The sequence below is a fragment of the Micromys minutus genome, assembly GCF_963924665.1.
Source record: "Micromys minutus genome assembly, chromosome: 7".
NCBI lineage: Eukaryota > Metazoa > Chordata > Mammalia > Rodentia > Muridae > Micromys > Micromys minutus.
The window spans coordinates 61,605,178-61,632,898 of record NC_137976.1 but is presented as its reverse complement, the minus strand read 5'-3'; the positions used below and the strand labels follow the sequence as shown (position 1 = coordinate 61,632,898).

Sequence of the window (27,721 nt, the reverse complement as noted above, 5' to 3'; positions counted from 1 at the left end):
CTTAAAAAGATTTATTTATTTATTTATTTATTTATTTATTTATTTATTTATTTATTTATTTAATGTATGAGTACTCTGTAGCTGTCTTTAGACACACAAGAAGAGGGCATCGGATCCCCATTACAGATGGTTGTGAGCCACCACGTGGTTGCTGAAAATTGAACTCAGGACCTCGGGAAGAACAGTCAGTGCTCTTAACCACTAAAACGTCTCTCCAGGCTTGTATTTTTTTTTTAATCGTTTTTATTGGATATTCTCTGTAGTTACATATCCTCTCTCTCCCATCCCCCCTTCTTCCTCTCCTTGCTTCTATAAAGATGCTCCCACTCCCAAACACTCTCTCCACCTCAGCGCCTTGGCATTCCCTTACACTGGGAAAACAAGTTTTCACTGGACTAAAGGCCTCTACTCCCATTGATGCCAGACAATGCCGTCCTCTGCTACATATGCAACTGGAGCCATGGGTCTCTCCATGTGTGCTCACTGGCTGGTGTTTTAGTCCCTGGGAGCTCTGGGGTGCGGGGGGGTGGTTTGTTGATGTTGTTCTTCCCATGGGGTTGCAAACTCTTTCAGCTCCTTCAGTCCTTTCTCTAGATCCTCCATTGGGGTCCCTGTGCTCAGTCTGATGATTAGCTGCAAGTATCCTCTTCTGTATCAGTATGACTCTGGCAGAGCCTCTAAGGAGGCATCCATATCAGGCTCCTGCCAGTAAGCACTTCTTGGCATCAGCAATAGTGACTGGGTTTGGTGGCTGCATATGGGATGGATCTGCAGGTGAGACAGTCTCTAGATGATCTTTTTTTTTTTCAGTCCCTGCTCCTTTATTTGTCCCTGTATTTCCTCCCATGAGTATTTTGTTCTCCCTTCTAAGAAGGACTGAGGCATCCATCTTCTGGCCTTCCTTCTTTTTGAGCTTCATAAGGTCTATGAATTGTTTCTTGGGTATTCCAAGCTTTGTGGGCTGGTATCTCCTTATCAGTGAGTGCATATTATGTCTGTTCTTTTGTGACTGGGTTTCCTCACTCAGGATATTTTCTAGTTCCACCCATTTGCCTAAGGATTTCATGAAGCCATTGTTTTTAATAGCTGAGTAGTACTCCATTGTGTAAATGTACATTTTCTGTATCCATTCCTCTGTTGAAAAATATCTGACTTCTTTCCAGCTTCTGGCTATTATAAATAAGTTGAACATAAATAAGGCTTCTATGAACATGGTGAAGCATGTGTCCATGTTGTTGAAGCTTTTGGGTATATGCCCAGGAGTAGTATAGCTGGGCCCAATTTTCTGAGGAACTGCCAGACTGATTTCCAGAGTGGCTGTACCAGCTTGCAATCCCACCAACAATAGAGGAGTGTTCCTCTTTCTCCACATCCTTGCCAGCATCTGCTGTCACCTGAGTTTTTGATCTTAGCCATTCTGACTGGTGTGAGGTGGAATCTCAGAATTATTTGATTTGCATTTCCCTGCTGACTAAGGATGTTGAACATTAGGTGCTTCTCATCCATTTGGTATTCCTCAGTTGAGAATTGTTTAGCTCTGTATCCCATTTTTAATAGGATTATTTGATTATTTTGGTGTCTAACTTCTTGAGTTCTTTGGATGTATTGGATATTAGCTCTATGTTGGATATAGGATTGGTAAAGATTTTTTCCCAATCTGTTGGTTGCCATTTTGTCCTGTTGACAGTGTCCTTTGCCTTACAGAAGCTTTGCAATTTTATGAGATCCCATTTGTTGATTCTTGATCTTGGAGCATAAGCCATTGGTGTTCTGTTCAGGAAAATTTCCCCTGTGCCCATGTGTTCTAAGCTCTTCCCCACTTTCTCTTCTATTAGTTTCAGTGTACCTGGTTTTATGTGGAGGTCTTTGATCTGCTTGGACTTGAGCTTTGTACAAGGAGATAAGAATGGATTGATTTGCATTCTTCTACATGCTGACTGCCAGTTGAATCAGCACCATTTGTTGAAGATGCTGTCTTTTTTTCCATTGAATGATTTTAGCTCCTTTGTCAAAGATCAAATGACCATAGGTGTGTGGGTTCATTTCTGGGTCTTCAGTTCTACTCCATTGATTTACCTGCCTGTCTCTGTACCAATACCATGCAGGTTTTTTGTTTTTTGTTTTTGTTTTTTTTTTTAATCAGGATTGATCTGTAATACAGCTTGAGGTCAGGGATGGTAATTCTCCCAGAAGTTCTTTTATTGTTGAGAATAGTTTTCATTATCCTGGGTTTTTTTGTTATTCCAAATTAATTTTCAAATTGCTCTTTCTAACTTTATGAAAAATTGAGTTGGAATGCATTAAATCTGTAGATTGCTTTTGGCAAGATAGCCATTATTACTATATTAATCTTGCCAATCCATGAGCATGAGAGATCTTTCCATCTTCTGAGAGCTAAGCCTTGTATTCTTAAATGAGCTGTATAGTCACAATGCCTATCTTAGAGTAACAATATTAATTTCAAAATTTATATCAATATATACAGATTTATATCAAAACCTTAAATCTGCATCAATATGTAAGTTCTGTAGCAATGTCAGAAGTTATAACTTCAATTTTGTATCATGTGTAAAGATTTCTGCTAATGTAAGATTATGACTATACAATGTTTTGTTTAAGAATAAATTTATTAATCCATCCCATATTATTTCCTCCCTGTTCAAAACTATAACCATTTCCAAAAAATCCCTTAAAATAACAACTTATCTATAATTTGTAAAATAGCCATAACCAGACAACCAAGGGATAGGGATAATGACTCTTCACAGCTTCTTCCTGCTGAATAGGAGTAACAAAAAAATTTTAAAGGGGTGGGGAGGGGTAGGAAAATTAGAAAAATTGTTTAGACTTTAGAAAGGTAGCTTTAGCAAGTGTTATCCTGTCTCTGATTAGAAAGCACAGGCATGACTGAAGTTCTGACTGGATTCGTCTGGAAGGCTGGATGAACCGAGTTCATAGAGAATCAGCAGCAATTCCTGAAGCAAGTCTCTGGAAAGAGCATCAGAAACAGGGAGATAGAACAGCAGGTCATTTTAGCATCCCCACAGATGAATCTTGTCAAAGCTGTATGTTCTGTATTCTGTAATATATGAATCTTACAACCAAAATTTTAGTACTATTAAGATATTTGTATAGATTGTATAAGGTGCACAGATCAGTTAGAGATTTTTGTTCCTTGCTTGAGTAGATGAAAGACAACTATCCTCTTATGAGTTAATCTGATCAATAACCAATTGTAATAGATCTTTATTTATGCCATATGAAGAATGGCATGATGAATCTTAAGGATTCCATAACTAACAAGATTTGTTGTTTAATTTTAGCTGAAGTTTTGGCTAGAGGCTTGTTTATGTCTAAGCCAGTTTCAGGACTGTTCCCGTGTGGAGGAATCAGCACATCAAGTTACCTGTCCTCTTTGATCTTCTTGGACTTTTCATTTCTGTAGCCAAGATCTTCAGGGGGACTTCCCTTGTCATATCCGATCCATGGCATTTTCAAACGGGTCCAAAGCCTTTTCTTCCTCCCTATTAACAGAAATACAGAGCCCCTCTCCCGAAATAGCATGTTTTTGGTCCAGTAACCCAAAATCCTCAAAGGTATAGATTGATTCAATTTAGCAAACTATTTTTTTTAAGCCTGTTCTATTTTAACCTCTCTCCCAGAGGATTTTTTAATATCTTAATCACCAAACTTATAACCACACACATTTTGATAATTAAAACAATTTAAAGTAATTAAAGCAATCTAAACAAACATTTTTATCCAATGAGATAGTGCTCTTTAACTATCCCCTGTTCTTACATGAACAATTTTTAATAGTAAATCAAGGCCTAAATTTATTTACTCATCTATGTATACTTAAATTCTCCCTTCTACAGAGATTGATATCTCTGTGGGTATATATGTCCCCTTTCTCTTTATATAACTTGAATTAAATCCTTTCCTATGTATTTAATTTCAATTAAAATTTCTTCTACTTACTGTATAAGCCTATTCTTAGGCTTCTTAGTTTGTCATACCAGGCTAAGCAATCCCAGAATTCCCATATAGACCATGTTCAACGAACCCAACCAAGTGCTGTCCTGGCATAGACTTTTTCAAATTTCTTTTAAAGCATTTTTCTCATTTATTTTATTCTATCTCTGTGCCTCAAATGTGATCTTACATTTGGGATCAAAGGCCTGAATTTCTTTATTCTGTGTTTATTTAAAAACACTTAAATACCTGTGACTTGTCTGTAAAAGAAGCTGGGCCAGAGAGGCCCTTTGGTAGCTGGGCTCGGAAGCCTAAAGACAAACCACAGCTGCTGGGAGAACACATGTAGGGGCTGGGGTCCTTGGAGGACAGATAATTCCTTCTTGATGGCCAACAGTCCTCCATCATTTGCCTGTGTACAAGAGGGATGGAGGAAGACTCTACTCAGAGATGTGAGTTTTGTTTGTCTGGGATAAACGTCTGCACTGCACTGTGAACCTGTAGGTGTGTTAAGCACCACTGCTCCATACATGGCTGGGGGCCGACGTGCCCCTGAGACACCTCGTGATTCTACACAGGAAGGAATTGAGGCCTGGGTAGAGGGTTATCTGAATGTTGCCCAGCAGGTTACCTAGGAGCCAAGGCAGCCCTTGGGTGCAGAGTGATAGGATTCGCTGAAAGGGGGCCACCTGCAGCATCTGACCAACACATGTAACCGACCCCAAATAGCTGGAGTTTATTATGTTTACAAGAATATTTAAGAACGACCAGACTTTCTCTGCACCGTGTTATTTCACACCTTATCAAATTCTAACACATCTCTCTCCTGCAAACATCTTTTGCAGACCTCTAGCCCCTGGGTTCAGAAATGGGGCAGAGGTGGCCTTATGTATCCAAGGTGGTCCCAGTTAATGAGGACAACTGTAGTTTCAAGCAGACAGGCCTCTAATCTGAAGTTCTCACCACTGTACCTCCTACTGAGCTCTAGCTCCAGAGTTAGCCTTCCCGACTGGCCAGTTACTGTTGAAATGAGAGGTTTGAGCAAGTAGCTGCTTACTCCTGGCGTGTTCCAGGCTGGGCACCGCTCTTTCCTGTGGCTTGGTGATATGGTGTTGTGGGGATGCTGAAGTCTGTTTGGCTTGACACACAAAGAGGGAATCTCATCAATAAGCCTGCAAAGCTTTCCAAATGCTACTGGCACACATGGAGTGGGCTTTGTGTGTGCACAAAGGCGGCATTGTGTGGGAAATGGGAGCAGGGCTAGTGCTATTACTATACTACATCTCTTTAGAGAAGGGAGACAACCATGAGAGGTGAGGACCAGAGCCCACTTCGCCTAGACTGTTCTCCTATGTAGACGTCAATCAAGGCCACCCATGAAGTGCAAAGGGGGATGACACTTCCTAGTAGTTGCAAAGAGTGATTAAACAATGTACCTCGAGCTGGAGAGGCAGCTCAGCAGGTCAAGGCACTTGCTGTCAAGGCTAACAATGCAAGCTTCATCCTCGGAACACACATAGTAGGTGAGAACTGACTCCCACAAGTCCTCTTACCTCCACACTGGGGCACAAGGCAATGTAGTATGTGTATGACTGTGAATATATATATACACACACACATTGAATAAACATAGCGTTTGTTATGTTATTAAGTTAATAATCAAGAGAAATATGGAAATTAACATAAATGAAGATAAGGTTTCTAAGTTCAGAAATACTGTCGATTTCCATTTTAATTACATGTACATGTATGTAATAGACAGTGAAGGGTCTGAAACGAATGATGGACAGCATTTTAACTATGTGTGCACAACACAGATCATAGCAGGACCCCAATCAGAAGCTAGCTCTCCAACATCGCTCAAAAGCCACTTGAGGCAAGGAAAGAATCCATGGTGGCTTTTGCCAGTCTGGCTGGGTTTCTGTGGTCTATGATTCTACCAGCCACACAGGCATTGGGTCAAAGCCACTGGTGACAGAGGAGTGGGGGCTCCTGAGGGGGGATCTCAAAGTAAGCGGGGGAGGGTAGGGTGGAGTGGTGGAAGGAGGAAACCGACTCCACAGACTTACACTTTGTGTTGTCCCACAATGACACACTCGCACACACACTCGTGCACAAACGGGAGAGTGTGTTGTGCTGGGTACCCACCTGGTTTGCTGTTTTCCTTGAGTAACAGAAGACACTGTAACTTTGGAAACACTTTAATTCTATTTATTTATTTATTTATTCATTCATGTATGTGAGTACACCGTCGCTCACTTCAGACACACCAGAAGAGGGCATAGGATCCTATTACAGGTGGTTGTGAGCCACCATGTGGTTGCTGGGATTTGAACTCAGGACCTCTGGAAGAACAGTCAGTGCTCTTACCCACCAAGCCATCTCTCCAGCCCAAGAAACAGTTTAATTCTTGTTGAAAACTTCATCTGTTATTATTGAGTTTAAAAAACTTCCTGTCTTTTAATCCCCTCCCCCATTGAGATTAACTGTTCTGTTAATGTTGCTTAAACATGGTCTTTGAGGAGTTGAACTAATAAAATACAGAATAGGCTTGTCCCTAAATTTTTCTCTTTTCACACATACATATGCATTTCATGTGTGTAACTGTTTGTTCACAAATACATATAGATGCACACACGTATACGTAATTTTTAAAAAAAGGACACACACAATCTTATACGGTGTATTTCCTGGCACATTAAATATCCCTTCAAGTGATTCCTAATATACTTCACCATGTGACTGCAGTTTGCATTGTTCGTCTGCTCCCGAGCCAATGTTTTAAGCTGTTTCCAACATTTTTGTACAATAAAAAGCTTCTTTAAACAACACAACAGAGGACCCTGCCCGAGTCTCTCTTTTCATACATCAGTTTTAGAGCTGGAATGAACTTGCTGAGGTTTTCGTGAATATTAGGTAGGACACATATAAATCCTTAAGACAATGCCTGCCACACCCCAGGCATCTAATAACCAGACGCTATAAGTAGGAAACCAGGTGGCTAGGAGATGACCTGGGCCCAGCAGAGGCCAGTGAAGGAGTGTACCACCTCACCAGGCATGAACTGGGAATGAAATGGAATGAATGGAACTGGGAGGTCTGGGCCAAGGAGCCAGAGACATCTGGGCTTGTTCCCGGCGGCAGATGAACCTGCCACTAGCTAGAATGAGACAGTTCTGCACTTGGAACCAAACACGACAGTACCACCCCACTGGCACCCAGAGGCAGGCCTTCCGCTGGTCCTTTTGGGTCTTCTGGTTGATATTGATTCTATGTTGCATTCAGAACCCTGTGCTCTGGACACTGTGGCCAGAGAACAAACACCATGACTCAAGTGTTCTCAAAGACTTTATCAGCTAGTGTCACTCACGGTACTGACAGACGATATGACAGACCTCACATTTCTTGCCTGAGGACATGAGCTGGACTGTCCAGACAGGGCCTGCGAGGGTTTCGTGTGGGCAGCTGACTTACAGAGAGAAATGGTACTCACTTCTGGGAAGGGGTAGGGGCTGGCATTTTGCAGTAGAAAATTAGGAGTTGGCTTTTCTTTCCTCTCCAGAGACTAAATGAGACCAGGAAGCCACCCCTTCCCAAGCCCACCCAGTTGTTCTTGAGACCTGGTAGGCTGCTCCTTGGAGTGAATCTAGTGCATGCCTTGGCGTAGCAAATCTCTGCCCTTTGATGATAGATTTGATTCCTCAGTAGAGTCAGCTGGGGTTGTGGGGTACAGAAGGGAGGTAAGAGCCATAAATTCTAGGATAGGGCATTACTATGTACTCAGGCCTATCTAAAGAGGTGCTGCTCTTGAAGCCTGCACCAAGCGGTGTAAACACCTGGAGGAGGTGCAAAGACTCCTGGGAAAGGATGTGAGCTGTGGCATTCCTTTGGAGGCTTAGGCCCTGGGCTGCTTGTTAAAATCCTGGTTGGTTCTCTTACCAAGTATTAGAGCCTGCAGCTGGGAAATGCTCATTCGGTCTAGCAAAGCCAGTTCTTTTCGAGGGTTTTGATTCCACGTGGACAAGGCTGCAATTTTCCTTCTTTCCCTGTCTTCAACCACCTACTGGGAGACACCTGTGTCTGTCCCAGGACGCCCTGGAGGAGAACAGCCTGAACACCAGCAGGGCTCAGCTGAGCTTCTTTGGATGGTGGCTGGAACTAGCCAGCTGGGAGATCTGCAGCACCAGGCCCTAGAGGCATCCTGGCAGAGTCTCTTTCTTCCCCAGGCCCCGGAGCCCCACTGGCATGGCGGGCTAGCTGGTGTCTAGTCCTCTGGGATAGGAGTGTTGCAGTTCCCATGGTAGATCTTGATGTGGCCCTCACAGTGGAAGTATGCCTGGAAGACATCGCTGTAGCCATGGTCCCTCCACCAGGTGCACAGCTGCCTGTTCCAGGTGCAGTCCAGCACATGGAAGAGCTCGGGGTGCTCCATGCCAATCATGGTGAAGAAGTCCTGGTCCCCCAGGTGGCCCCGGAAGTGGTACTTGTCAGCGAGCTGCTGTACCCATGCGGGTTCCAGCAGGTGGCTATAGAGCAGAGACTGGCGCATGGCCTCCAGGTTCAGCAGCATTACTCCACTGTTGAAGCCAGGGAGTCCTTCAGGCGGAGGGTCCCCAACTCTGGTCTTGGGGTTCTCATGGCGGAATTGCCAGAATGTGTGCCTGTGAGGGGAAAGAAAACAGAGTTATCTCAGTTTGTGGTGAATGAGCTTGTCAGCCCTGGCCCCTGGGTTTCACAATGACCACTCTTCCCCCAGTTTCTCAGAAACAAATGCAGAGGGATTCTGAGGTTCAGAATCTACAGCACACCGCCAGCAAGTAGCAAAGCAAGAGCCTGAATCTAGGCCGCCTAGCTCCAAGCCTTGGGTTATCATGGTCACTGTCACTGTGTTAGGGTCTGTAGAGATGGCAGGTCCTGGATGATATGCCGAATGGGGGCTACTCCTCAGAATCCTGTGCTCTGTGAAATGACCCACCACCACAGAGCTAGGAAAACACTGCCCAGGGAGACTATAACTTGCCCAAAGTCACAGAGCTGCTAAGAAGCAGAAGGAGATACTACTAAACTCAGGCCTTTGGCTCAAAGCTCACATCCTCCAGACAGCAGCAACTTGGAACTGCACCTCTCCCCCCCCCCCCCTTTATGGTCTTGAAGAGGACATGTTGGGGGAGGGTAATTGAATGACAGATGGCAAAGTCATAGGCCAAACTCATACTGATCCCAACACACTTTCCCCTTTAGAACAAGCTTCATTCATGACCCTAAGCCTAGCATTTCTGAGGAGCTGGGCAGAGGCTGGGGTCCAGAGATAGCTCTCAGCAGATGTTCACAAGTTAGGGTGAAAAGCAGTCATGTGAGAATATGACATTTAGGAGGGGATGCTACCTCAATTTTGACATTTCTCCAGCAGATTCAGAAAATCAACCTAGGTTCATGAGGTGTGATTGCTGGAGGGGCCTCCTTGGCCTTTATCCAAATACTTCCATTTGGTGGTGGAAGAAAACATCTGGAAACCTTCCTGTGATTGGCATGCTTAGCGAGCTGGTCATTCTGCTTTCTAGCCTTTGAAGCATCCAGATCTCAGGTGTTGTAGCATCTGTGGGAATGGGGTCCCCAAGCCTGTGCTCAAAGACAAAGCCCAGCAGCAGGTACCTGGGACAGGCAGGGTGAGCCTGGGTCCTCAGGGTAGGGACTGCATTGTGACTATACCTGCCTGGAAATGCCTCACACTGCCCACAGGACAGGACACAGGTAAAGAGCAAACCAGAGTCCAGCATGCTAGACCTGCACCAGGCCCATTCTCAGTACTAACACATGACCCCATGACCCCAGTAAGGGGACAGACAAGAGTTCTTTGTGGTCTCACATGTCAGAAAGGCAGCCGACAGTTTGATCTTGGTAAGGGAAAGGCATGCCCACGGGACACGAACCAATGGAGCACACAGGCTCATTGTTAGAGTCTGGTCAGGAACGGGTTGAGATGAGCGGGAGCGGGCTTTGATCTGGTGCCTGCTTGCCGATAACAACCTTGGCAAAGATAAGCTTCGAGAGCAAGCTGAGATGCAGTGGCCCTCCAGGCCACAGAACCAGCCATGATGGGTCACCAACATGTCAACATGTTGCCATTCAACCCTACTGCCAAGTGGTTGGTTTCAGGGTCAGGTTACAAGCCTTACCTTGTCCAATAGTGGGGACAGGGCACTTAGCAGGGAAAAGAGAGATCTATGGGGGGGCTCCATGCTGCCCACTGCTTCCTCATTTCCCTTGCAGAAGACCTCAAAGAGATCAGGGTCTGGTGGGAGGGCCCGGGTCCTCAGGTGATCCTACCCCATGTAGGCTGCCCAGATGACAGGGCTTGGGAAGGAAGGAAGGACTATGAAAAGGGCAGGAGTGTGTCTGTGCAGCCTTTAGTGTTGGGTGGCAGCCGGGAGTAGGGAGTCACCACCCTGAGCAATCCATCCACCACGAACAAGCCTCTCTGGTATGCTGAAGGGGTTTTACTCTTCTAAGGAGTTTACAGCTAGGGGCTGGGTGTGTGGGGTGTATCCTTGGAGGCCTCCAGACTGTCCTTCTCATATCAAAAGTGATCAAAAGGAGGCCTGGAAGAGGAAGACAGAAAATTTCCAGGTGTAAACTATAACCCGGGTGGCTCCCTAGGAACATAATGCCCAGTTCGGCACCAGGCAGAGGTATTCTATAACAAAGAGCTAGAAGAGCCAGATCAGGGCACCAGCACATTTTGCTATACCACAGACAAAAAGGGGCAGGGAACTAGAAATGCAATTTCCCAGTGTCTGTTGAAGCAGAACCAGCCTGAAAGGGAACTGAAACCTCCCGAGCACAAAATGACCTCCTGTGTGCCCTGGTCAAAGTGCTCCCACTATCCCAAATGAAACCAGTACACAGAGGCCTCTTTGGATTGGCAGCTTCACTAGCATGAGAGAGAACGCACAGGATATGGCAAGGTGAGCTCTCGAGCACCAGAGCTATTGGCACCAGCAGTGATTTGGGGTGGACCGCATGGCTCTCCTATTCTCCTTACACACTGAGGTCTCTCGGATTCTCCCTGGGACATGGAGACCTTTGGTCAGTTAGGGGAGGTTTCTGATCTTTGCTGTTCCTTTATCTCTGACTTCCTCAAATTCCACAGGCTGACGTCCCAAGGAATGGCACCTGAATTCCGAACTCATTTCTGAATTTGGTCAACACATTTGAAGCCAAGAGCTCTGGGGACCAGGACACTGAGACACAGAACCATTGCTGTCATGCCACTGACTCTTGGGGCAGACCTAAGAACCACTGTGAATCAGCTCAGTATACAGCCTCAAACCTGCCCATTCCTCACAGGGGCTTGGGCTGGCTATGCATGTCCCTGGGTCTCCCGTATGAATCAGGTATATGGTTCTGAGTCCCAATCTTCCAGAAGTTTCTTGAGCAAGCTTCCCATGTGCATGCCCGTCCAGTCTGCCCTGTGTGGTCTTGTTTCATTCCCATGACCATGGGTGCCATTAAGAGCAGGAATTAGGTTTTTCCTTCTCTTTGGAAATACTCTTCTACTGGAAACAAGCCTTGCACAGATGGTCCACTGGAAATAATGAGTCCTTCCAGAAGCAAATGAAGCCTGTTGGAAAAGTACAAATGAAGCCCCTTCAAGCCCTTTCTTCCCAATGGTACACTCTCTGGAAGGGGCTGAGTGTCCAAAGCCAAAACCTTGCATGAGCCATGAAGGGAAAGGAAGCAGGTAGGACGCACACCTGCCCTTATTTGGAGGCCCTCGTAGGAAATGTGGGTTACAAACACTAGCCGTTTGTAGGCCAGTAACTGAGCTGGCAAACTCCATATCCCGAATATAGAAGGTAACACGTGGTGAAGGTGAGCCCTTAGCTTCCCGTGGCGGACCCAGGCTACCTGACAGAAGAGGAAGGGACTCCACAGGAAGAGAGCCAGCAGACCCCATAAGAGACACAAATTACAGAGCTCTCCCTGAGACCCTCCTTTTCTGGAGCAGTAAGTCCTGACCTCTCTGCCTTCACTCAGCCTCTCTGGCTAGCCTGTTCTGTAGACTTATGGTACCTCCATGTCCCTGCCTCAGCCTAGGAGGGTAGGAAAAACTTCCAGGGCCACTGAGCTATTTGTAATAGGACTAGAGGGCCTCACAGAAGAAGACCTGGAAGGAGATCTTGGAGAGAAGGCTGGGAGAAGGGCGGTGCTTGCTGAGGAAGCAGCTGCTGCAGACCTCATTCTATGGGTCAGGACCACTGACCCATACAGCAGGGGGCAGAGCAGCCCATACCCAGACTAGGAATTGGCCTGGTTTTGAACTTGTGTCACTGAGGCCTTCATCTTGGGAGGGAGGGCCATGCAGGACACTGGGCTGTTGTAAGAGCCACACTTTCTAGAGACTCACTTCTGCCGCCACCTGCAAAGTGGACATTTTATTTTCCCTCTCTGTCCCTGAACTCTGGGATTGTCAGTGATAGCAAAGTAAGAAAACCAGGCAGCCCCTCAACAAACTCAGCCAGTCATTACTGCGGTGTTGAATGTAGGATGCGGTGCAGAGCTGCCTCTGTAGGCTGAGGAAGAACATCCTCCATTCTGCCTTGGCTTCTGCTGGTGTCTTCAGCCCAACACTGATTTCCACCTTCAAGGGATGATGTATATGTGTGTGCAGGTGTCTCTGCTCTCCCACGGTAGGGAGCTACCCTACTCCACAACAAATCCTTCTTCACCAACACTTACTTCCTGATGCCTTCATTCCCAGGAAAGGTGGCATTCAACAGTGCTGAGAGCTACAACCTCGGCACGTGGAGCTTGGGGAAACCACCAGGGCCCATTCTCATGCCCCCATCTCCATGCACAGGCTCAGAAAATGTGTCATGGCAGGCTGGGGCACTTGACTTGGAGAATGGCAAGAGGCTGTTGCCAGCGACTCGACAATGACAAACCAGTCCCTGTGACCCTCCTGTGAGCGCTGAGAGCCTGTAGGGGTTGGACAGAGCCCCGAGTTGGGAAAGCCCTGAGTGTGCCTTGTTGACATGGGCACTGCCATTTCAAAGATGCCAATGTTTCACCCCACAGTGGCAAAGCCTTACCTGGGAGACTGCAAATGAGGGGCCAGTGTGTGCAGACTAGCAACTAAAGCTTCTCCCTCCTCCTCTGTTTAGAGTCTGCATTCTGCATGTAAGACTAGCCAACCCCTTTCCCGAACGACCACTCTGAGGTTCCAGGTTGCTGCAGTGAAGCTGTGGCTCTCCTAGTGTGCATGTACCCCCCAGATCCCTACTTTCCTGTATGAGTGTCTGTCCTTTATTCTTATTCCCTAGTCAGGGCTTGGGGACTCACAGGACAGATAAGCAGCAGCATGTGTCAGCCAGCAGGAGACATTCAAAGCCCCCATGCTCACTGCCATACACTGGGTACCAGAGGTAGAGGGTAGCAGCTAGTCATTACTGAAAGAGCATCTACTGAGCTCATGAGAAGTGAGCTCACCCCACACCAAGCACGAAGCCAACCGTGTGGGCCGCTATGCTTCTCAGGTTGTGACCTGCTGGGCAATGACCTAGGCTGGGACCAGGGATAACTAACTCTTATGAGACTTCTAGTGGGCTCTGGGAGCAGAGGGGTAAACAGATGGTGCTCAGCAGTGCACCTAGCCACAGGAGGGCTGACTCTGCAGATGTCTCTCTCTGCCTGCCCAGCTTGCTAGGGCTGTGTACTTCAGCAACCAGCCCTTGTCTACCCAGCCATCTGGGTGTTTCTGTTTCTACATGGCATCCTGTGCCAGACTTGGGCATGCTAAAGGTGACCTACATTGCTGTCTGGTTCCCACAGCTGCATAGGTATGACCAGTCAGTCTTTGTGACTACAGAAACAGGTGCCCGAATCCTGGGGATTTCGACAGTAAGGCTTGATATGCCACAAGAAAACCCTCAAAACAGCCACAGTCCTCTCAGCCCTGAAGAACTGCATCATCAGTCTGAGGTCGCTCCTCCCTGCCACCGCGCTGGAGGCGTGGAGTCCTCACCACCCTGCAGGCTTCATGTCATGTCATGAGTATGTTCCTCAACCCGAGTCCACCTACCTGGGCATCATCTTAGTCATAAGGCCTTTCCCCCATCCCTGCTGCACCAGAGCTGCACAGGGGCAGGGTTAGGAGACTGCCACCAGTCCATCCTACAAACAATGCTTGAGGCGGGCTAGACTCTGGAAGAGCTGCACCAGGAGGATCTAGAAAAGGGGAAGGGCAAGCCAGGGAGTGGGGCCGACAGCACCGGTGCAGGCCGAGGGGCATGGGGATGTGAGGAGAAGATACAAAGTTGTAGAGAAGCCTGGCAAATGGCTGGACACGGGTTGAAGACAGTACCCCAGACTCCTGTTGGGTTTGGACATGTCAGTCAGGAAGATGGTGGCCCAGGAGACCCCCAGCCACCTGTCCTCTACAATGAACCCTGAGCTGCTGATGCTAACTCAAGCCTTGGGGCTCCGTCTCAGCTGCAGGGATCTCAGGAGTCACAGGGCCATACAGACCTCGCTGGGCCCATTCCAACCATCCATGATCCAGCGCTGTGACCCAGGTAGGCAGTCCAGGTGCCCCCAGCAGGCCTTCCTTGCATCTCCTCTCCTCACGCCCAGGCCTGTCTCTAGGTTTTCCTCCCCATGTGGTTGGTGCCTTCCACACTCAAGCCGCCAGCATCTGGCCCTCATCTTTGTAATTAAAAAGGTTTATTTCTGTGTGCAGTCATAGAGATAGGAAGTCTCAGGACCTGTTTTCTTTGAGTCTGAAATGTCCCTAAATGTTGATTTCTGGTCTGCTGAGACGTGAGCAAGTCTCCTGCGCCTGCTCCTCCAGACAGGAGCCACCCCAGACAGGAGATGTTTCTACATGTCAAATAAGCTGCATTGTCTTGCCCACCACGAAACTGAGCCCGAATCAACCGTTCTGCGAGTTGTGGCGCACTTTGTCCCTGTGATGATATCAGCAGGGGACACAGTGGTGACAGCTTCCAGCTGGCAGAGCCCAGAAGCGGCACACAGTGGGCACTGGGTGGCAGAGATGAGGAGGTCCACTCTGCCTGTCACTCAAGCATGCTGATCAGAACAGAATCATACCAAGCACCTCAGCACTCATGCCAAGTTCCCCAGTTTTGCTGCCTCTCTCCCTGGTCCTTCCAGGGACTCATCCTCCACCTCCCTTAGTTGCACAGCCTCACACCTGCAGCCCTGCACCCCCTTGCTCATCACCACCACCACCACCATCTTCCTTTGTGCTCTACCACTGGGGTACCCCTGCCCTTCCCTCACCTTGGCCATTTGACCTAGACATATTACCCTCCACAAACCTTGCCCCTGGTGACACTCTGCTCCAATTACTGAAACAGGCCCCTCTGTGCCGGCCACATCCTGCTCTGACCATTTGGTGCTCTCTGGAACTACCTGTTCACACTCCCCGGATCAGTAGTCTCTCCTGGTTCTGCCTGGCTGACCCCTATGTCTCTTAGGGTTGAAACTGGACGGTGCACAGGAGGTGACAGTGACCTTTGGGAGAAGTGAGTAAGGGATCCCAAGGAGCAGGGCATGCTGGACTGGAGAGGATATGAATGGAACAGACAGAGGGAGGCAGACAGCATCCTGACAGAGAGGTTAGAGCGAGGGCAGGAAAGCATATGCCAGAGCGAGCCAGACTGAAGGGAGGGTGTTGGGAAAGGGCAGGGATAGGAGGACCTGGCAGGCGATGTTTAGAGAGCGCTTACGATGTACTAGACTGTTTGAACTTTACTAATGTTCACATTAATATCTAAATGACTGAGGGAGGAGAGGGCTGTCGTCTCCAGCTTCTAATGAGGGAAACTGAAGTAGAGACAGGGGGACCAGGCTCAGGGATTTGCCACAAAGAGGGGAGCCCTGGGCATATCTAAGGTCAAGGACATGGAGAAAGTTCAGAAAGACAGCAGAAGTAACCTGTAGAGAAGGAGGGGCTAGAGCGAGAACAGTTTGATGTCAGCACTAGTTTTCAAGGACCCATGGACATTTCTCTTTGGGCTAAATAACAGATAAAATGGCTTTCAGAGCCTGGAGGGTGTGAATGGAACCGAGCAGTCAGAGGGACCCTGGAACATATCTTACTGGTGTTTGTTTGGAGAGTCATGGAGGCATTTGCCAAGATGTTGGCCTCAAATGAGTGAATTGATTGGGGGAGGGGAAATCAGACTCTAAAGCCCAGCGGCAGGAGTGAACGGCGCGTGAGAAGGTACTGGAGACAGCGTTCAGGAAGGCTACAGAAGACAGGTAAGTGTGAGCTGACTGCTGTGAGCCCCCCTCCCCCAAGGTTAAGAGGGAGAAGGAGAGGCAGAGGGGCTGGAACCTTGAGCTCAGGAATCCACATCAGTCTTGAGATGCCCGGGGACAAAGGTTAGGCAGGCAGTGTCCCAGAGAGGCCTGGCCCTCTAGGCCATGCCCTTCCCACTACTGACCCAGAAGAGGCCCCACTGAGGGCTGGGCACCACTGTCAGGGATTAAGGTCAATTCTGGAGAGTTCTGCGACTCCAGTGATCATGAAGATGCAGATTGGGCTTGTGAGCAACCCGCCTTCCCGCTCTCCCCCCACCCCCTGCCCCCACTCTACATGGCCTGGTCTAGGCAGTGGCCTTAGCTTAGAACACTAATCCTATCCATTCCCTGAATTTATGCCAAGGGGAGGAATGTTTATTAAGGGGGAGAGTGAGACAGTGTCACCTTTGGAAGTGGCTCACTGCCCTCAACAGCCCTGCGGCATTGGAGGTCACAAGAGAAAGGGCCGGGGACACAACACACAATGGGGTGTTTTCAGGACAGTGAGCAGAATGTAGGTGTGTGAGGTAGGAATACATAGGAACGTGTGGAATTTGACCTGTGTCTACGGTTAAACTCCCAGCTACACCAATGCCCTTCACCGAAGGGAGTTCTGGTCCTAAAGCCAGAGGCGCAGGGAGCAGGGCCTCAGCGAACCATGACTTCTTAAACCCAGGAGAAATAAGGGCGTCGTCCCCCTCCATCTAAGCAGACCCTGTCCTGCTCACTGCGCATCTGTGCATGGTTTTGGTCAAGGTCTCAGACAGTGGCAGCACACTGACACAAACACTGGTCGTCTCACAGGTCAGGAGCCTGTCACAGAGTGGTCCTGCCTAGACACCCTGTATGGAAGTGGGCTCATATGAGACCCCACTGAAATGCAGGTTTCCCTTCAGGAGCTGCATTTCTGAGAGCGCTCAGGGGATGTTGCTGCTGCTGCTGCTGCCACCTACTCAGAAAAAAAAGGAGCTGGTTTCTGTTTGTTTGTTGTTCTTCTTTTTCTTTCTTTTTTAAAGATTCATTTATTTGTATGTGTATGGATGTTTTACTGGCACATATGTCTGTGTGCCGTGTGTCTGCCAGAAGAACCCGCCAGATCCTCAGGAACTAGAGTTACAAATGGCTGTGAGCAACCATGTTGGTGCTGGGCATTGAACCCAGGTCCCATGGAAGAGTAGCCTGTGGTCTTGATCAACCAATGAAACATCTCTCCAGCCACCTTGATCCCTTTTAATTAATTAATTTAATTAATCTTATCGTGTGTGTACATGCATGTGTATATGTGCATGCACACATTCGTGTTTATGTATGTGTGTGTGCATGTGTGTATGGGGGGTGTATATAGGCAAGAGGACAGCTCTGTGCAGTTTTCTCCTTCCATGTTCGTGTGTTTCCGGGATGGAAGTCAGGTGGTCATGTTTGAACGGTAGGCGCGTTACCAGTTGTGCCAGCCTACCAGCCCCGCTAACATTGTTTTTCTAGAGACGAAGACTGTAATTGTAGTATCAACATCATTATTTTTTTAATGGCCATAAAATAGGCAATATGACAAATTGACATGTTTACAAATGTTATATTAGCACTTGCTGCACCCTCTTACTCTGCTACAGGCTGGGGGTGGGGGTGGGGTCCCAGGAAAACGATTCCGAGAAGCAACATGCTCATGGACATGGAGCAGACGTAAGGAGGGGGATCACCTCCTTCTATAGCCAGCACATAGCCAGGGCTGTGGGGGCGGCTAGTCTCAGCTTGGACCTCATTCAAATCCTGCTCCTCTGCTTATCACCCTGGAAAAGGCACGTTCTTCTCCAAACCCCTGGCTTCTATACATAAGGCCCTGGCTTCCGGACTGTAGATGTTGGAAGGACATCATAAGATGATGCAGTGGTCAACATGCCTGCCGAGATCACAGAAGCACAGGCGCAAGTCAAGCTCGCTGAGCAGAGTTGTTGCCAGGGCCACACCCTCTCTGCTGTTGTATGAGGTGTGGGCTCTGCAACCAGCAGCAGGTGACCTTGACCAACCACGGCCTGTCCGGGGGGGGGGGGGGTCTCCATTGCCTGTCAGTGGACTCATCAGCTAGAGGATCTTTTCATGTTCTGAAGCCATGCCAAGCCTGGGAGTTATAAGCCGTGAAGCCTGCAGAGGTGAATTTCACTGAAGCCGGCAGCCATCTGTCGCTGGGTGAGCTGCCAGTGTGCCGAGTGTGCTACAGGTTTTGGTAGGGGTTTGGTTACTTGCTTTTGCTTCAAACCTGCTCAGCATCAGCAGCAAAGCCCCTGGTATGTTCGGTACTGGGGTGTGGGTGACGTCCACTGGGCAGCATCTCACCACCGCTTGCTGGTTCCCAGGAGCAGCACATGACAAGGTCACTGGCCGGATGCACGTCTGCCTCGTCCTTACTTTTCCTTAGTGTCCATAAGCAGTGTTCTGGAAGCGGGGTGGGGGAGCCATCATAGTTTTCGACCTCCTTCCTCTTTTCTGCGTGGCCTCACCTCTCTCAGGGCCACTGTGTGAGAGAAGGGCTGGGGCAGGAGGAGCAAACAGGGAGGGAGCATTCTCTGCCCCCTGGAACCTCCTCTTTCCTTCACTCTGGTATAGAAACAGGGAATCTTATGGCAGTGAAGTTTTCCCTGAAGGCACCCTTTCCCAACCTAACGGCCAAGATACAACCAAGGAACTCAGCCCCTGTCCCCTAACATCATCCGCATGGCTCCCTCAGCCCGAGTTCGTGTCCTGACAAGTTCTTCAGACCACAGGACCATGGGAACATCGCTAGGGAACGTCTCAGTGGCACCCTGTGCGCTCTCCAGCCATGGTACATGTTTGCAACCTCAGGACCAGGTTTAGGAGATGGGGCAGCTGGTGACGCTGGCCTGCATGGCCCTTTTTCCAGATGGTCCAAGAAAAACATCCTATTCTCTTTCCTGACCATGGCCAACCTCAGCTTCACCCATGCCCACTGGCTTTGAGGTTCTCTTTGCCCACTTCCTGACTGCCAACTTTCTAGGAAGATGCTTCTTTAAACTGCAATTATGTTCCTTGGCTCCTCATCAGTGGTGTTCTGCCCGACTCTATCTGGGTTTTCCAGATGATTCTCCCGAGTCTCTGACGTGTCTGGGATGCCCCCACGAAGAAGACTCTGGACACTCCCAGCCTTGATGGAGTCAGGTGTCTACACAGGTGTGCCAGTGGATGCCTGGAGCTGCAGAGCACGTAGGAGGCGAAGGGGTGTGGCCTGGGCTCACCCAGGGGAGATGATGAGGGTGTGAATGATAAAACCCAGAGCGCAACTGGTGGTAAAACTAGATATCAGCTCCAGCCACTGCCCAAGGCAGGCAGTTCTTCAAAAACAGCATCGGTTCTCCTGGACACGAGCCTCCCAACCTTTCTTTCGGAACTCTGCCTGTGCAGGGAGACATTTGCTCATGGGCCCAGCTGTCCTTTGCTGTCCTCCCTGAGGTAGTTCAGGCTGCTGAACTGCGGACCAAGGAGAAAGTGTCATCATCCGGCCACATGCATGTCAGCTGGGTGTGCATCTGAATCAGCCCACACTGTGGGGACGCCCACAGACCACAGACCCAGGCTAGGGCAGAGCCTACCTGGAAGGGTAGCTCCTCACCCACCCCACAGAATTTATGGAGCTATCTTGCTGGCGGGGTATGCACTAGAAAGACAGAGTTCTCAACACTGGCTTCCTCTCTGAGGTTTCCGTCAGAGGGAGACCGTCAGAGGGAGAAGCATGAAGAAATCTGGGCTGTGGACATACCTTGGAAAAGAAGCAGAAAAGAAAAAAAGCTCCAACAGGAAGGGGTGAAAGTGCTAAGGCGGGGGCTGTGAACGCTACGTCCTCACATGGTGCTGATTTGACTTGGCCACAGCCCTAAGATGAGCTTCTGCAGGCAGCCAGTCTCCACTGCCCGGGGCTCCTTCTTTCTCTGTTGCTGGAAAGAAAGGAAAGACGGTGGTGGGTCTGTTGGGGGTGGGGGAAATCTGCTGTTGGGTGAGTGTTGACTCTCAGTTAGGGACAGTCACTGAGTCCAGTCTAAGCCTGGCAGGTCATTGCTTTACAAAGTGATTTTTACTTATGTGCAGGCTGCTTTGCTTGTGTGCATGCTATGCCTTTGCCTGGTGCCTGTGAAAGCCGGAAGAGGGCACTGGATGCCCTGGAACTGGAGCACAGATGGCTGTAGTTACCATGTCAGCGCTGGGAATTAAAACCTGTCCTCTGGAAGAGCGGCCAATGCTCTTAACCACTGAGCCATCTCTCCGCCTCCTTGTGCTGGCTTTTCTATAATACACATGGCATATATGCATATGGGCAGCTGGCACTTACTTCAATAATTATTGCCTGCCGGACACTTCATGACCAATTTATAAGTTATTTCATTTAATCGGTATGGAGCATGGAGGCACAGGTTACAAATATGGCAATAATGATTGACAAAGCCTGTACAGAAGCACTGTTCTACAGTGTACATGCTTGAGATCTCTCTATGCAAGCTTAGGAGGTGCATATTATTAAACCCATTTTCTAGATGGGAAAACTAAGGCTCACAGGATGTAAAGACGTCAGTCAAAAATACCCAGCTAGCAATAGTGAGACCTCTCCTCAATGCTTCCCTGCCTCTCAGGGCACGGCCAGGGCCAGGCCACAGCCCTATTCCAAGACTACCTCTAACTGGCTGGGGGTCTGCGTGTGGTAGACGGTAGAAGGATCTTCCACACATTAATCATACAAGGAGATAGAACACAGAGCCCGAACTCAGACATTCCAGACAGAGAATGACTAGGTAAAGGGACTCACAAATGGCCCTTGGATGGGACACTGGTGAAGGATTCCCCAGGCTGGCTCTGGATGAGAGCTGGGGACAGCGCGTCAGGGGCTTCCAATGGCAACAGAGTGACAGAGGAGACAAGTATATATGTCACACACCTGGACCATCTAAACCAGGCAGGAAGACTTTAATCCCACCACTAGGGAGGCAGAGGCAGGTGGATCTCTGTGAGTTTGAGGCCAGCCTTGTCTACAGACAGAGTTTCGGGACAGTAAGGACTAAGTAGACAGACTCTGTCTCAAAGACAAAACAAATGTGTCAGAGGAAAAACAAGTCTCTGGATGCAGACATAGGACCAGGTCCCCTGTCACTGTCCTGTGGCTGAGACCCTCCCTCAGGGTCTGTAGTCCGTTCCCAGCACAGAATCATGTGGATGGCGAAGCTTCCTCTCATCCCGTGTCTTAGTGCCACACGGGTTCCTCTACACGCCACTATGAGCTGTGTTCCTTCTGGACGCCTGAGCCTGGTGTGAAGTGGGGACACACTGCCCTCACCTGAAGTCCACTCCCTTCAGCTCTACAGGCAGAGACGGCCATCAGTTTCCGTGTTTTCCAGAGCTGTGGACGCCAACAGGAAGCTGTGGCAGCAGCAGCTTGTGTAATTAGTATGGAATGTTCTGAGGCAGGCAAGAGCACATGGGGGAGAGACAAGCTCTCAAACATGCCTCCTGTGCAAATGGTTGTTTTTTCCTCTTTCCCCTTCTCAGGAGACGGAAATAACAAACCCTGAGAGGAAACCAATCATTCTGCACAGCTCCACATGCACAAAGCAGGCCTGCGGCAGGTGTACGCAGCATCTGGGCACGCTCCTTATGCCCGTCCGTCATCACTCGGGCAGCTCATCCCAGAGACACAAAGGTGCCGCATCTCAGAGACTGCCACAGTGCCGGCCAACTGTGGGCCACACGGTCAGCCCAGGTGCGGTGATTCTGCTGAGGTGAAATGCTGACAACAGCCAAGCACAAGCCCCTTCCCCAGGCCACTGCGCCAAGCCACAGCCAGATGACGCATAACCCAGAGCCGCAGCAGCCCTGGAAACCGTCCTCAGCGTAAATGCCGCTTTTAAGTGTACCTCTGTAAATATCTGAGGCGTTTCTTGCTGGACATAAAATGGAGAGGAAAACAGAATGTGAGATACAGGAGTGGAAATTTTAGGAGGATCTTAGATGGCACCTATGAAAGAAAAATCCTCCACAGTTGTTCCCATCAGGTCATGAGGCCACTGCTCTGGCAGTGGATGGCCATACGGTCCCACCCTCATGGCCAGGGCTGGATGACATTTACCCCGGACCTCCTGTCTCCACACCCAGCACCGGTTCTTGTCTCCAGTGGTGCGACCCACTAGGAATGGACGGAATGTAGTTGTGGTACACTGTTTTGACTTCCAAGACCACCAGACAGTGTGATCTAGCCAAGAGGCCGGTGTTTGCTGTTCATCTGTCCTGACATCACAGTGACACATGCTCCCCACTTTCTGAAGCCCCAATCCCAACCTCTTAACCCAGGCCATGAGAAGCCGGGCCGTGTGGCCGCACCCTGCCCACCTCAGGCTTCTCTGTTCCATCCCTCTTGCTCGTGTTTCATCCACACTGGAGCTCCTGATGACTGCATATGCCATTCTCTCCAGGGCCTTAGCTGCTGTGCCCTCCTCCCTCCCCATCCCCACAACCACCTTTTAACTAAAACCACAGCCCAGAGGTCAGTTCCTTTGTGGAGTCTACAAGGACCCCGTATACCACTCTGACCCACTGAGTTACCAGACAGTTGGGGATAGAGATGGTGTCTTTCCATAGCTGAATCCCTGCTGCCTAGCTCAGTGCCTGGCACAAGGCAGGGACCCAGTCCACACTTACTGAAGCGAGTTAGTCCAGGCAGATATACTTTCACCAGCAAACAGCAAGCGGTGAACTTGGCTTTCCCAAGAAAGGTTTATACTAAGTCCACACAGCCAGGACTCCTGCCAGCATGCCAGCATACCAGCGTGCCAGCATCTGTAAAGAGCCAGCACAATGGCAGGAGCACCCACAACCCAGCACATGGCTGTGAGGCCGTGACTAGGAAGCAGCATGCTATCTTCAAAGCCCATTGGGCCATTGCCAGAGCCACAGAGGCCTGGCCACACACTAGTACGCTGTTCATCCTCTGCCTAATCAATTCACAGTCCAGAAATAACAATGGGCCCCAGAGTGCCTTCATTAACCTCCCAGATCACACAGGAAAACACAGACTGAAGAGCACCTCAGGGAACTGAGCAAAACATCTCCTGTTGTAGAGCCTGCCTTGCCCATGGGTTATTTTTGTTTTTTTTTGTTTTTTGTTTTTTTTTTTTTTTGTTTTGTTTTGTTTTGTTTTTTGTTTTCCCAAGAAATGTATACAATTTCTAACTTTATATTTTAGGTAAATATTTAAAAACACTAATTAGTCCCAGAGACACTTGTACACTATAGATTTCAGTGTAATCTGCAAAGCATGGTGGTTAGAAATGCATCTCTGATTATCCTGTTTCCTGAATAGAAATGAGAACATCTGGACCTTTACTAAGATAAATACATGATATTGGAATACATCAAAAAGTATGTCCTGCATGTCTTAGTTTTTTCAATAGTTAGCAAAGAATTGATTTTTAAACTGAATGCATTTAATGTCTACAGTGTGGTATTTTATACATATGTAAATGGTTATCATAGTTAAATTCATTTTACCCATTTTTCTTCCTTCTTTTTGATAACGGTGTGACTGAGAAGAAAGGCGTTCTGATTTATCTGTTTTTCAACCATCTGGACAACTGAAATGACCCCAGTGACCTTCCAGTTTGCCTGATGGGGGAGTTGGGGGGGGCATGTGGCAGTGCTGTGGGAGTAAGGGAAAAGAGAGAGAGGGGATGCCCTATGTAGAAAGGATATCAGACAGGCTGGGCCTAGCCTCCATATCAAGTGGTTTTATTTAGGAGTAAAGTGGAGTGCAGAAACACTATGACTGTACTGATTATTTCTGGATCCTTCCAAAGCTGCTTAGGGCTGAGTCCTACAAGTTCAGTCCAGAAGGAACCTAAGTAAGGTAAGACAAGAACTAGACTTAAATCAACGGCAGTGCCGTTTCCCTTTAGAATGACTGGCTATGCCTGTGCTTCTACCTTGACTCAAGGGGAAGAGGAAGAGGCCACATTTTGTGTGACCTTTAAAATCTATCAGGACAGCCAGCCAGAGAGCGCTGTGGCTCAGGACTTGGGCAACCGAAACAAAAAAGTGGAAGCAACAGCAACATTTTGTCAAGCAAGCAACATAAATGGTGTGGTGTACAGCACAGAATAAACCTGTCCCCAGGCTACTCAAGAAGGCAGGAGCTGACCCCACACTACCTTGATTCTGGTAGTCGGACCGGCTAACACATGCCTGTACCTAAGGCTCTTACTCAGCCATGCGATCTATGTTCTCAGCACTCACTGATCAAGTGAACGGAGACTAATAGTCCTACAAGTGTATCTCCCGCCGATGTTTACTTTTTATACATTATTGCATGTAGACCATACCGATTAGTCCCTTTCCTCAATGCTGTGGCAAGTAACTGACGAGAAAGAACTTAAGGAAGGTTTATTTGGCTCACGATCTGAAGGAGAGCCCACAATGAGGAGGGAGGACTGAGCTGCGGCAGCAGGAGCCGGAGCTTCCGCACACCTGGCAGGTCAGAGCAGAGGGATGAGACTGACTGGATGCACGCGTGCACTGCACACATTCCTGGAGGTCATCTTCCCATACCCTCCCTGGCTGCCCCTCCAGGAGGTGTGCTTCCTACCAAGGTGAGAATGGCAAGCAAGCGCCACAGACAAGCTCAGAGAAGCGTGAAGGCTCATGGCGAATGGAGGACAGGAGCCTAGGACCTCGGTATTCACCACAGCACCACTCTGGGTACACGGTGCCATTGTGATAACCTTGAGGGACCATGGTGATGTTGGGAGACCCGGGGCCATGTGAGGGACATGAGACGAGAACTAGAGGAAGTCACAGACAGGATGCAGCAACTCAACAGTAAGGTGTGACATGGACTTCACAGTGGAGGTGCCCAATGACCTGCAAACCCACGTCTGTGCACATTAGAGCTGTGTGAGACGGGGAGTGAAGTGTGGCATAAAAGCATTGTCACTTAACAGCTTTAAATGCCAATGACAAAAGTGGCTCAGCATATTCCTTATGTAAAATGAAGCAGGAAATAGGAAATTGGTTCCCGAGTTACAATAAGCCTGCTCTGGGTAGAAAGGGCTACATCTGCAGGGCCGGACTGCTTTGTGGGGAAGCAGCTGGATGTTGCCAGAAACCAGAGTCTACACAGCGATGAACTGGAGACCTTCTTCAGTTGGGGTTGGCAGAATGCGTGTATGCTATTAGACCGGCGCCCCTACGGTCATCCTGCTGAGACTTAACAGTGTCCCCAGTGTCTTGGGCTCACCTTTCCCTTCTTCCTGACGCTTGTCACAGCATTTAAGGACTTGCTGCCTCCCACTTCCTGGCTTTTCTTTATGGTGACAGCGTCCCTTTCAGAGATAGTGTTTACACGCTCTATGAGGCTTCTGACTAGTGCCGCAGCATTTCCATACTACACATGGAGCCTGTGGCTGTTGGTTGGAACCACAGGTACTGACTCTAGTGCTTTAAGCTAGATATGGGTTCTTTATAACCAGTATCCAACTTGTCAGTATTAAACAAAGTAACAGAAAACACCCCAGGGTTACTTTAATCACTGATAACTCCAAAAGGTAAGAAGGCTTTTGTGGAGGCCAAAAAGACCTTCATTTGTTATCCACTAATGTTCTTAATAGAGGAAGAATTGGGATTCTCTGTGCACTCCGTCCCTCTGCTTCTCCCTGGTGATTAACCATCTCCAGTTTGCTGTGCCTCAGAGTGGCATCCAAGTCTGAAGGCTGAATATTTACAGAGAGCACAGTCTGTGGTGGGGGAGGAGCCCATGGAAGGGCTGCATAACAACCCTGAGCAACTCAGGTGAGACCCCTGCTGGCAGCAAGTGGTACTGCAGACCTGCTGTGCACAGCACAGGAAGATTAGGGAGGGTCAGGAAGGCTATCTAGGAAGCTGCTGCCGGCAAGCAGCAACCCAGTTAATAGAAGGCTCATTTGTTTCCCCACCGTTCAGCAACCTCGAAATCAGGACCCAAGCATATGTCCTCCACCCTGAGCCCCCAACAGAAGCCATCCTTTCTACATTTACTCCTGGGTCAGGTTAGAACCTCCAAGTTGTCCTCTGGAAGGCCAGGGAAAATGGCTAGGAGATGCTCAGAGCCCTGGACATCTGGCCAACCAGCCCACAGACAACAGAGAAACTGCTCCTGGATGGTAATAAAGTTAGAGACTCCTTAGGGTCCCTTTCTGTTGGTTACAGGATTAGGAAATAGAATAACGGGGGCATCTGTCCTATGCCTGTGGAACACAGCGCTTTCCTTCTGTTTGCCTAGCATGGCCTTCAACTTGCAGCTTGGCTTTGGCAAGACAGCAAGCTGTCCCCTCCCAACTTTCCGAGGGAAGAAAGGGTATATTTATCAAGGGCAGTCAGGATTGAACCTCACCAGTCTCCCACTCCAAGCTGCCCATCAAGGAAGGCTTCATGATCTCATGTCCTCATGAGTAGACATGGTGGGAACACCACCTCACTTCTTAAATGGGAGAATTCAAACCCTGATATGAGAAAATTACCTGCTACATCTTCCACAGTGGGGCTCCCTTCTCCAGTGGGTACTAGCCAGTGCTGGGGGTGTGGGGGTCTCTGTATGCAGCAAATAAAACCAACGCATACAGCTCTATATGGTTGAACCACATCAACTTTAATAGTTCGAAGGACGCTCTGAACACCACCCTCCACAAGGAGTCTCACTCCTCACTCCACAGACCAGACACCACAGTCAAGAGATCCTGCAGACCCACAGAGGCAGCCCTGGATAGCCACAGAAACAAGGCAACATCACAGGCCTCTTCTGTCCTCTTGTTTCCCTTCACTAAATATAATCACGACTGGGAACAGTTCTGCAGAGATGGTAACCAGAAACGCAAAAAGTACATTTATAAAAAATACACAACCAGATATACCCGGTGTTTGGAACTAGGCACAACTAGCACCTTTCTCAAGTACGTCCAGGTCACTGCTGAATCTCTCCCTCCTTCATTTCCAGTTTAGTACAATATTTCTTTGTTTAAAAAAAGAAATATATCGCCTGTTTGTAAAACATATTCAAAGTGAAACTCAATCTCTTCCCCCAGTTCTCTTTTCTACATCTGTCCCTGATAAATGCCCATGTGGTGTGCCTACAGGAGACACACGCATACTGACCTCTCTCCCTCTCCCTCTCCCTCTCCCTCTCCCTCTCTCTCTCTCTCTCTCTCTCTCTCACACACACACACACACACACACACACACACACAACAGGCCAGCCTGGCACTGTGAAGAGGCTCATCTGCAGTAGACTCTTCACCATAACCCCAAAGTACATTTCCAAAATACTGACCAGGCAGCAAAGTCTTAACTAAAAATGGGCGGATCTAGAATTAGAAACCACAGGCTGGGACCTGACTTTTGGATG

The 27,721-nt window shown here is 48.7% G+C and overlaps 1 protein-coding gene across 1 annotated transcript in view; it reads right to left on the bottom strand.

The window, feature by feature from the left end:
- Positions 1–6,259: 6,259 nt before the first annotated feature.
- The window catches only part of XXYLT1 (xyloside xylosyltransferase 1), a 104,995-nt gene continuing 83,533 nt past the window's right edge, over positions 6,260–27,721 (bottom strand). Inside the window, exon 4 of the mRNA XM_080918880.1 lies at positions 6,260–8,636. Within this exon, the coding sequence (XP_080775006.1) occupies positions 8,240–8,636 (397 nt within the window). The 3' untranslated portion in view covers positions 6,260–8,239. The remainder of the gene's footprint in view (positions 8,637–27,721) is intronic.